The sequence below is a fragment of the Salmo salar genome, chromosome ssa14, assembly GCF_905237065.1.
Source record: "Salmo salar chromosome ssa14, Ssal_v3.1, whole genome shotgun sequence".
Taxonomy (NCBI): Eukaryota; Metazoa; Chordata; class Actinopteri; order Salmoniformes; family Salmonidae; genus Salmo; species Salmo salar.
Window position 1 is genome coordinate 78,172,737 of NC_059455.1, and position 12,053 is coordinate 78,184,789.

At 43.8% G+C, this 12,053-nt stretch overlaps 1 protein-coding gene across 2 annotated transcripts in view; it reads left to right on the forward strand.

Moving 5' to 3' along the window:
- The first annotated feature begins 3,134 nt into the window (after positions 1–3,134).
- The window catches only part of LOC106570349 (growth factor receptor-bound protein 10), a 17,906-nt gene continuing 8,987 nt past the window's right edge, over positions 3,135–12,053 (forward strand). Inside the window, exons 1-3 of one of the 2 annotated variants that reach the window (XM_045694829.1) lie at positions 3,237–3,255; positions 5,252–5,408; positions 5,830–5,912. Coding sequence is in view for 1 of the 2 variants with exons in the window: in XM_014142556.2 (XP_013998031.1) it covers positions 3,211–3,255; positions 5,252–5,408 (202 nt within the window). In the remaining variant the exon portion in view is untranslated. Of the gene's footprint in view, positions 3,256–5,251; positions 5,409–5,829; positions 5,913–12,053 lie in introns of both variants that reach the window. The other variant, XM_014142556.2, reaches the window with a different exon arrangement.

Below are 12,053 nucleotides of genomic sequence, written 5' to 3' on the forward strand. Positions count from 1 at the left end.
GGTCTTATCTAGACATTGTTAGAGAGCCTGAGCCTGAGGGGGTAGACCACAGTGTGTGTGTGTGTACATGTGTGTATGTACACGCGTGTTTGTGCGTATTGCAGTTGTGTGTGGTTAAAAAAAAGGTTGGTTAAGTGGTAAGTTGAGTTTGAGGCTGAACTGTGGCCTCCAATCAAGTTAAGACATCGCACACACACCTACACTGACCCACATGACAACCACTTAATTCTGCATGCTCATAAAGTCTAGACGCTTCGCTTCCATCTTTCTCTCCATGACATGGTCAGATGTTTGAGATGGAGTGGGGAAAAGGGGAGAAAGAGGGGTGAGGGAGGAGGTGAGAGAAGGAAGGAGCAAGGAGGAAAGGGGGTTAAAGGAAGAGAGAAAAAGAAAAGTGAGGGAGAAGGAAGAAAGGAAGAGGGTGTTAATAGTTAATATGTGATGAATGATGTGACTGAAGAGTTTTACTGACACACACACAGACACACACACACACACACACACACACACACACACACACACACACACACACACACACACACACACACACACACACACACACACACACACACACACACACACACACACACACACACACACACACACACACACATTCCTCCCTGTGGATGTGGCCTATGACAACACCCAGCTCTCTCTCTTGCGGTGGGGCTTAACATAGCTAACATTTCGTGTGTGTGTGTGTGTGTGTGTGCATGTGCGTGTGCGTGTTTGTGCGTGCATGCGTTCTTGTGTGTGTGCATGTACTGTATGTGTGTCAATGCGCATTTATGGGTGTGTATGCTTGCATACATGCATGTGTGTTGTGTGTTTTCTTATGCATGCTGTGTTAGGGGCCAGCTGGCATGCAGCGCTCCACACATGAGGCTGATTATGACTCAGTATTACAGTACTGACGTCCCTCTCTTTCTTTCTCTCCTTCTGCCTCTCTCACTCCTTCTCTCTATCTTTCTGTCCCTCTGTTTCTTTTAGTGCTGAACGATTAACCAAAACGTTGGTTATTGTTTTGTTTTTTTTAAACAACTAATTCACTCAATTCCATTTAATTCTGGGTTTTTGTCAGTTCAATGCCCAGTTTCACTAGAGATAAATCCGATCAAGCCCGAACTGTGCGATGTAGTAGGGTTTTGTCATTTCTAACAGGCCAATATACAACATAGTTTAGCACAGAAAACGTGGTAATTAACTACAATGACCATAATCCATTGCGCACCTACTTGTTCGGTCTGTGCAGTACAGACCATAGAGGCCATTAGTGACCAAAAGGCCATTTTAGCATGGGTTGCTCCATTGAGGGCTTCCTCCATCCTTCCACCATTTTAAAGTAGTCAAAGTAGTCAACTGGGTGGGGATTCCTTAGGGTTTTAACCTCAATGGTGCTGCCCCACGCTGTCACAAATGCTATAATTGCACAGATATAAAGATGAGTCCTCTATCTATCTCTATGGTGCAGAGAGACAGAGAAGAGACAGAAGAACACGCGATTGAGAGGGATGGAAAGCAACTGCTTCATGAGGTATCTCTACCTGAAAATACATGATCTAAGTTGGGTAGTTGGTATTCAGTAATCATAAAACTACACCTCCAAACGAGCGTCAACGCCATACAACTCTCCTTCCGTGGCCTCCAACTGCTCGTAAATGCAAGTAAAACGAAATGCATGCTCTTCAACCAATCGCTGCCAGCAACCGCCTGCCCGACTAGCATCACTACTCTGGACAGTTCTGAATATAAATACCTAGGTGTCTGGCTACTGTAAACTCTTCTTCCAGACTCACATTAAGCATCTCCAATCCAAAGGTTTCCTATTTCACATCAAAGCCTCCGTCACTCATGCTGCCAAACATACCCTCGTAAAACTGACCATCCTACCGATCCTCGACTTCGGCGATGTCATTTACAAAATAGCCTCTAATACCCTACTCAATAAACTGGATGCAGTCTATCACAGTGCCATCTGTTTTGTCACCAAAGCCCCATATACTACCCACCACTGCGACCTGTATGCTCTCGTTGGCTGGCCCTCACTTCATATTCGTCGCCAAACCCACTGGCTCCAGGTCATCTATAAGTCTTTGCTAGGTAAAGCTCCGCCTTATCTCAGCTCACTGGTCACCATAGCAACACCCACCCGTAGCACGCACTCCAGCAGGTATATTTCACTGGTCATCTCCAAAGCCAACACCTCCTTTGGCCGCCTTTCCTTCCAGTTCTCTGATGCCAATGACGAACAAATTGCAAAAATTACTGAAATTGGAGACTTATATTTCCCTCACTAACTTTAAGCGTCAGCTGTCAGAGCAGCTTACCGATCACTGTAGCTGTACATAGCCCATCTGTAAATAGACCATCCAACCAACTACCTACCTCATCCCCATATTTGTTTTTGTTTTTCTGCTCTTTTGCACACAAGTATTTCTACTTGCACATTCTCATCTGCACATATATCACTCCAGTGTAAATTGCTAAATTATAATTACTTCGCCACTATTGGCCTATTTATTGCCTTACCTCCTTACTTCATTTGCTCACGCTGTATACAGATTTTTCTATTGTGTTATTGACTCTACGTTTGCTTATCCCATGTGTAACTCTATGTTCTTGTTTTTGTCGCTCTGCTTTATCTTGGCCAGGTCGCAGTTGTAAATGAGAACTTGTTCTCAACTGGCCTTCCTGGTTAAATAAAGGTGAAATAAATAAATATATTAAATTAAATTAAAAAAACACACACACACTGCACTAATCCACTGGCTGAGTCATAGAGAGAGTAGCATTCAGGCATTATCCTGCCCAGCACAAGAGGAAGGACTCTCTCAATCTCTCTCACCTTCTCTCTTTCTCTCCCCCCCACTCTCTCCTTCTCTCTCTCTCTCTCTCTCTCTCTCTCTCTCTCTCTCTCTCGCCTTTTCTCTCTTTCTCTCCCCCCTCACTCTCTCCTCTCTCTGGCCTTTTCTCTCTTTCTCTCTCCCTCTCCTTCTCTCTTTCTCCCTCTCTCCCTGTCTCATTCCCTCACCCATATTCCTTGTTCTATTTCTATGTCCCCTCCCTCTCTCCTTCTCCCTCTGCCTCTCTCCTGTTCTATTTACCTCTGTCCCTCCCTCTCTTCCGCTCCTTCCCCTCCCTCCCCTCTCCCTCCCTTTCTCTCTCCTCTCTTCCTCTCTCTGTCTCAGCAGAGTAAGGCTCAGTGTGAAAATGCCATCGTGCTCTCCTGACTGTTGCCTCTTTCAGGCTGTAGAGGTAAGCATATGTGTGGGTAGTGGGTAGGGTTTGTTGTGTGTGTGTCTGTGTGTATAGCTTTAGCAGTGATGACATTCCATATTTATAAACGTTCTCAAACTACTATGAGAGGCAAGAATATTTTTCTTTTGTTTCTGGTGTCTCCTTTCTAGTGTGTACCCTTTGTGTTCTCGCTACGGGGCCAGAGGAGACAGAGACAGCTGTGGCGTCATTTTTGATTTCCTGTGATTCTCAGTGTTCTACTATGGAGTTGTTTCTAGTGTCGTGTGATTCTCTGTGTTCTACTGTGGAGTTGTTTCTAGTGTCGTGTGATTCTATGTTCTACTGTGGAGTTGTTTCTAGTGTCGTGTGATTCTATGTTCTACTGTGGAGTTGTTTCTAGTGTCGTGTGATTCTCAGTGTTCTACTATGGAGTTGTTTCTAGTGTCGTGTGATTCTGTGTTCTACTGTGGAGTTGTTTCTAGTGTCGTGTGTTTCTGTGTTCTACTGTGGAGTTGTTTCTAGTGTCGTGTGATTCTGTGTTCTACTATGGAGTTGTTTCTAGTGTCGTGTGTTTCTGTGTTCTACTGTGGAGTTGTTTCTAGTGTCGTGTGATTCTGTGTTCTACTATGGAGTTGTTTCTAGTGTCGTGTGTTTCTGTGTTCTACTGTGGAGTTGTTTCTAGTGTTGTGTGATTCTCTACAATGTGTTTTGATGGGTTTGGGGATAAAACGTTGAATGATTGAAATAACATTTTCTGCAAACATACAGAACACCCTCTCTCTCACACGCACACACATGCACACACACACACACACACACTTCCCTGCTGGGAGAAAGAAGATCGATATATGTGTATGTGTGTAAATTAATAAATGTCTAAGTGAGTGTGATTTTGAAGCGTGAATATTTGTGTGTACATCATTAAGTGCATGTGTATTTTTAAGTGTGAGTATTGTATATGTTAGGTGAATGTATGTATATTGTCAGTATGTTTAGTGCGTATATCTCAGAGGTGTGTATGTATGGTGTGTACACTATATCTCAGGTATATTGGTAAATGTGTATGTTCAGGAGCGTATGTGTTAAAGGTTGAATCGTGGTTTTTAGATGAGAAACGTACAGTCACGGTCAGTGTTCGAGGATATCCTCATTTACAGAACAGAAAGCTGTACCACAGGAGCCTGATTCAACCATCTGGATACAACGTAGAATGTATAGAAAGTGTGTGTGTGTGTGTGTGTGTGTGTGTGTGTGTGTGTGTGTGTGTGTGTGTGTGTGTGTGTGTGTGTGTGTGTGTGTGTGTGTGTGTGTGTGTGTGTGTGTGTGTGTGTGTGTGTGTGTGTGTGTGTGTGTCAGTAACAGAAATAGTCCTACTGTGTCTCTGTTTCCCCAACCCAGACTAAGTCCTGGACCTAAAAGCTCAGTGGAGAATCTCAATTGATCAGGAATAGGCTTGATCTGTGTCCAGGAAACCAGCCCTGTTTTATTAACATTTCAACTCACTCAAAATGGCTGTTATTTAGTCTGGATTATTATGTCATGGTAATAAGACATAGGGCAGACAGTCATGCTTATTACAAGTCTAACAATGTGTTATAACAGCATCATAATGCTGTATAGCTGCAGTGTTACAGTTTGTGTTCAGAAGGAACGGTAAGGCTTAACGGGCCCTTAACTGGTTAAACGGCCCTTAATGTTTCAACTACTCTTTACAGTGGCCTGTTTGTAATGACTGTACATGTATTTTGTTACCCTTTATTCTAATAAAGGTGAACAGTGATGATGGGGCAGGGACTGTGCCTTTTATAATGATCATATTCATGTTTTTATATTAATTTAATATCATCTCTCTCTCTCTCTCTCTCTGTCTGTCTGTCTGTCTGTCTGTCTGTCTGTCTGTCTGTCTGTCTGTCTGTCTGTCTGTCTGTCTGTCTGTCTGTCTGTCTGTCTGTCTGTCTGTCTGTCTGTCTGTCTGTCTGTCTGTCTGTCTGTCTGTCTGTCTGTCTGTATCCAGATCATCAAGGTGTACAGTGAAGATGGCGCAGGGAAGGTGGTGGAGGTGCCAGCTGATATGAGGGCCAGAGACGTGTGTCAGTTCCTGGTCTATAAGAGCCACTGTCTAGACGACAACAGCTGGAGCCTAGTGGAACATCACCCACTACTGGGCCTCGGTGTGTGTGTGTGTTTGTGCATCAAGTGTGTTAAGGTTGGGGAAGCATATAGATCCTAGCTACCTAAAAACTTCAATAACATAAAATCCACACTTCTGTTTTACCTTTTATGACCTTTAGGTGAGTTTCTTCCCTCTTATTCGCTATCCTGTTTTCCTATTTCCTATTTGTACTGACTGTTACTGGGATAGAAGACTGGTTTATACTTGGTAGAGCATCGTAATTTCTGGAAAAACTGTATTGGAAAGATAGAATGTGAGAAGAGAACAGTGAAAGGGAGGGATGGAGAAAGTAGAGAGAGGGAGAGGGGGAAGGGTGCTGAGGTGGGTGTCAGTATCAGGCCAACGCAGCAAACAGCCAATCACAGAGCTCCGTTGGTCGAGCCCCCAGACAGCTCAGCTCTCTCCCTCTACTTAAACAGGACATTTCCCTGCCAGACACCAGGACAGAGTGGCGCAGATATACAGACACCTTGAGCTCCTTGTTAGCCAGCACTGAAGCAAGGTATGGGCTTAATCCGTTTTGAGAATAGATACAGTAAGTTTTATCACTGTCTGTCTGTCTGTCTGTCTGTCTGTCTGTCTGTCTGTCTGTCTGTCTGTCTGTCTGTCTGTCTGTCTGTCTGTCTGTCTGTCTGTCTGTCTGTCTGTCTGTCTGTCTGTCTGTCTGTGACTATGTATCTCCAAATCAGCTGGAGTCCCATCATGTTATCTCTACCTCAAGATCAAGAGAGAGGGAAAGGAGAACACAAAATATATACACTGCTCCAAAAAATAAAGGGAACACTTAAACAACACAATGTAACTCCAAGTCAATCACACTTCTGTGAAATCAAACTGTCCACTTAGGAAGCAACACTGATTGACAATAAATTTCACATGCTGTTGTGCAAATGGAATAGACAACAGGTGGAAATTATAGGCAATTAGCAAGACACCCCCAATAAAGGATTGGTTCTGCAGGTGGTGACCACAGACCACTTCTCAGTTCCTATGCTTCCTGGCTGATGTTTTGGTCACTTTTGAATGCTGGCGGTGCTTTCACTCTAGTGGTAGCATGAGACGGAGTCTACAACCCACACAAGTGGCTCAGGTAGTGCAGCTCATCCAGGATGGCACATCAATGCGAGCTGTGGCAAGAAGGTTTGCTGTGTCTGTCAGCGTAGTGTCCAGAGCATGGAGGCGCTACCAGGAGACAGGCCAGTACATCAGGAGACGTGGAGGAGGCCGTAGGAGGGCAACAACCCAGCAGCAGGACCGCTACCTCCGCCTTTGTGCAAGGAGGAGCAGGAGGAGCACTTCCAGAGCCCTGCAAAATTACCTCCAGCAGACCACAAATGTGCATGTGTCTGCTCAAATGGTCAGAAACAGACTCCATGAGGGTGGTATGAGGGCCCGACGTCCACAGGTGGGGGTTGTGCTTACAGCCCATCACTGTGCAGGACGTTTGGCATTTGCCAGAGAACACCAAGATTGGCAAATTCGCCACTGGCGCCCTGTGCTCTTCATAGATTAAAGCAGGTTCACACTGAGCACATGTGACAGACGTGACAGAGTCTGGAGACGCCGTGGAGAACGTTCTGCTGCCTGCAACATCCTCCAGCATGACCGGTTTGGCGGTGGGTCAGTCATGGTGTGGGGTGGCATTTCTTTGGGGGGGCTGGAGTGTGTCAGCAGCTCCTGCAAGAGGAAGGCATTGATGCTATGGACTGGCCTGCCCGTTCCCCAGACCTGAATCCAATTGAGCACATCTGGGACATCGTGTCTCGCTCCAGCCACCAACGCCACGTTGCACCACTGACTGTCCAGGAGTTGGCGGATGCTTTAGTCCAGGTCTGGGAGGAGATCCCTCAGGAGACCATCCACCACCTCATCAGGAGCATGCCCAGGCGTTGTAGGGAGGTCATACAGGCACGTGGAGGCCACACACACTACTGAGCCTCATTTTGACTTGTTTTAAGGACATTACATCAAAGTTGGATCAGCCTGTAGTGTGGTTTTCCACTTTAATTTTGAGTGTGACTCCAAATCCAGACCTCCATGGGTTGATAAATTGGATTTCCATTGATTATTTTTGTGTGATTTTGTTGTCAGCACATTCAAAGATGTAAAGAAAAAAGTATTTAATAAGATTATTTCTTTCATTCAGATCTAGGATGTGTTAGTTTAGTGTTCCCTTTATTTTTTTGAGCAGTGTATAAAAATGCAGAAGAATCCCATAGGATTCCAATAGGACTGGTTCCAAAATCTGATCAGATTTTTCTACTAGGGGTCTAACAGAAATCATGAAAGCGGGGTTGACTTGCCTATAATAATTCACATATAAACAAACAAGAAAAAAACATTTCTCATCTGCTATGACAATACAATGACTCAAAAACAACATACAAATGACTACAACTTACCAAGTTAGCTACACTACATAACCAAAAGTATGTGGACACCTGCTCGTTGAACATCTCATTCCAAAATCATGGGCATTAATATGGAGTTGTTCCCCCCTTTGCAGCTATAACAGCCTCCACTCTTCTGAGAAGGCTTTCCACTAGATGTTGGAACATTGCTGGGGGGACTTGTTTCCATTCAGCCATAAGAGCGTTAGTGATGTTGGTCACTGATGTTGGGCGATTAGGCCTGGCTCGCAGTCGAAGTTCCAATTCATCCCAAAGGTGTTCGATGGCATTAAGGTCAGGGCTCTGTGCAGTTCTTCCACACCGACCTCAACAAACCATTTCTGTATGGACCTCACTTTGTGCACGTGAGCATTGTCATGCTGAAACAGGAAAGGGCATTCCTCAAACTGTTGCCACGAAGTTGGAAGCACAGAATCGTCTATAATGTCACTGTATGCTGTAGCATTAAGATTTCCCTTCAGCGGAACTAAGGGGCCTAGCCTGAACCATGAAAAACAGCCCCAGACTAAACTTTACAGTTAGCACTATGCATTGGGGCAAGTATCGTTCTACTGGCATTTGCCAAACACAGATTAGTCCGTCGGACTGCCATATGGTGAAGTGTGATTCATCACTCCAGAGAATGGGTTTCCACTGCTCCAGAGTCCAATGGCGGCGAGCTTTACACTACTGCAGCTGACGCTTGGCATTGTGCATGATGATCTTAGGCTTGTATGCGGCTGCTCGGCCATGGAAACCCTTTTCATGAAGCTCTCAACAAACAGTTCTTGTGCTGACGTTGCTTCCAGAGGCAGTTTGGAACTCGGTAGTGATTGTTGCAACCGAGGACAGATGAACGGCGGCCCCGTTCTTTGAGCCTGTGTGGCCCACCACTTCACGGCTGAGCCGTTGTTGCTCCTAGACGTTTCCACTTCACAATAACATCACTTACAGTTGACCGGGGCAGCTCTAGCAGGGCCGAAATGTTACAAAATTACTTGTTGGAAAGGTTGCATCCTATTATTTGGGGCTCCCGAATCCACTAATTTGAAGGGGTGTCCAAATACTTGTGTATATATAGTGTAGCTAGTCAGCGATTGGCAAAATGTGGCTAACAGTAGTTTCTTAGCTTGCATAAAAATGAGTGCATAAAATGTTGTACAATGATGAAAATATGTGTTAAACATTGACAACTTTGTCAGGAAACATAAGGGAAATTACTGTACTCACAGTTCTTCCATTCACGGACAGTGAAGGATAAAACAGTTAATAATAATGTTAGAAAACCAGAGATTCTCCGCACAGCCACCGGTGGCGAGCTCAACTTGGGAGTTAGGCTAGGGCTAGGGTATTTTTTCTGAATTTCCGCCTGACTGACGTGCCCAAAGTAAACTGCCTGTTACTCAGGCCCAGAAGCCAGGATATGCATATAATTGGTACCATTGGGTAGAAAACACTTTGAAGTTTGTAGAAATGTTAAAATAATGTATGAGACTATAACACAATAGATATGATAGAAAATCCAAAGAAAAACCAACCAGAATTTATTTTTTGTTGAGAGCCCATGCTCTTCCAATGGAACGTATAGGGTCATATCCAAGTCCAGTTCCCAGATTGCAATTTATATGGCTTCCACTAGATGTCAACAGTCTTTGTTCAAGGTTTCAGGCTTGTTTCTTTCCAAACGAAGAAGAATTTTGAGTTTTAGTACTGGGAGTCAGAGTTGGAAATCAGTCTGTGTGCTTGCGACGAAGAGGCACCTGCTAATTTTGCTTTCCTATTGAACATACTTCTTTCCGTATTAAATATTATAGTTTAATTACATTTTAGGGTACCTGAAGATTAAATAGAAACTTATTTTGACTTGTTTTAACAAAGTTTAGCGGTAACTTTTTAGATTCCTTTCTCTGTATGTTGAACGAGTGGATTACTCAAATCGATGGCGCCAACTAAACTGACTTTTTTGGGATATAAAAAATGATTTTATCTAACAAAACAACCATACATGTTGTAACTGGGACCCTTTGGATTGCAAATCCGAGGAAGATTTTCAAAAAGTAAGTGAATATTTAATCGCTGTTTGTAAAGCCTATTGTAAATCGGACAATGCAGTTAGATTAACAAGAATTTAAGCTTTTAACCGATATAAGATACTGGTATGTACCTAAATGTTTAATATCCATAATTTTTATGATTATTTATTTGAATTGCGGCCCTCCAATTTCACCAGAAGTTGTCGACAGGTGTCCCGCTAGTGGACGCCAAGCCTTAAGAAGGTCTAATTAACACTGCAAGCTCATGCTAGTTGTGACGTCATCAATCACTCTTAAAGGGACATGCTTTCTCACAGGTGAATTAAACAGAAATGAATATAGAAATGTTGTTTCCAATCAACGAAAATGTGGTAGTTAATGTTGTGGTATTATGCTGGAACTAAGGACAACAAATTATAATTTAATGGGTTCAATTAAGAAAAAAAGTCATAATATGATTCTGATTGGGCTAACAAAATCCTACAAGAGTTATCAAAAACCTATAGAATAAATGTACTTTTAATCTGTCTGCATATTTCAAGACATGGCATATGAGGGTGCAGTGAGATACCTGATGGGCTGGATGATACTCTTCTCATCAAGCAGCAGGAAAAACATACTTAAAAACTGTAAATCAACCAATCCTCCATCCTCCACAATGGAAAGGTCAAATGCTTTACTATCTAAATGTTGAAAGTGCATGGGCGATGGAGAGAAACAAAATGGTGCAGTTTGAGGCCATGTGGCGGAGAGTGATATGGGCGCTGGAGATGGGTTATGTGAGCAGGTGGGTCTGGGCAAGGGGAATGTTGTGGATGTTGGTGAGTGTTTGTATGTACATGTTTTGTACTGTTAAAAAAAAAATGAATAAAAATAAAAAGTAAAAAACCACTAGAGGTTCCAATGGGATTACTTTTGATTTCACATAGAAAAAGAAGTAGTCCAATACAATTCTGATAGAGTTGATACAAAATCCTATAGGATTGCGACAATCATATAGGGTCAAGAATCCTATAGAACAGCAAGAGTCTTATAGCATCCAAGATGATTACTTTTTATTTCCAATAGGAAAACAGTAGTCCAGTAGGATTCAAACAGTAGAGGTGACACAAAATCCTATAGGATTGTGAGAATTATATAGGATTCTATTGAAAAAAAATCACTCGTCCTATAAATCACTAGTCCTATAGGATGTTTTTACTAGGGTAGTGTAGTTTTGTTTCTTCCCTCTTATTCTCTATACAGTAGTTTCCACCAACCTATTTCTACTGACTGTTACTGGGATAGATGACTGTTTTATACTTGGTAGATTGTCGTTTCTGGAAAAACTGTATGGGAGAAGGAATGTGAGAAGAGAACAGTGAAAGGGAGGGTGGAGAAAGTAGAGAGAGGGAGAGGGGGAAGGGTGCTGAGGCGGGGTGTCAGTATCAGGCCAATGCAGCAAATGGCCAATCGCAGAACTCCGTTGGTCGAGCCCCCAGACAGCTCAGCCAATCAGATCTCTCCCTCTACTTCAACAGGAAATTCCCCTGCCAGGACAGAGAGGCGCAGACACACACACACACACACACAGACACCTTGAGCTTTGTGTTAGCCAGCACTGAGGCATGGTATGGGCTCAATCCTTTTTTTGAAATAGAAACTGAGTTTGAGCACTGTGTGTATGAGTGTGTGTGTGTGTATGCGTGTGTGCGTGTGACTAAGGGTCTCCAATCAGCTGGAGTCCCGTCATGTGACCTCTACCTCAAGATCAAGAGACAGGGAAAGGAGAACATACAAATAGAGAAAGTAAAAATGGTCTAACAGACTCTCAACTTCAGTTCTTTATACAAACTATAATTATTTATGACTCGCCTTTGACACGGGGGAGGAGTTACGGAGGGAGAAAGTGAGAGGTAGAGAGATGGAGGAACAGAATAGGGAGGGAGGGAGGGAGGGAGGGAGGGAGGGAGGGAGGGAGGGAGGGAGGGAGGGAGGGAGGGAGGGAGGGAGGGAGGGAGGGAGGGAGGGATAGATGGATAGATGGATAGATGGAGGGAGAGTAAAAGGAGGGAGAGGACAAGGAAACTGGTCTCAACTTCTCTGTGCAATCAAGTTAAACACATAACCAAATCTTACTGCAATGCCAAGTCCTGTGCCCAGATCTTCAAGTTGTACAGTGGAGATGGAGCAGGGAAGGTGGTGGAGGTGCCGGCTGATATGAGGGCCAGTGTGTGTATG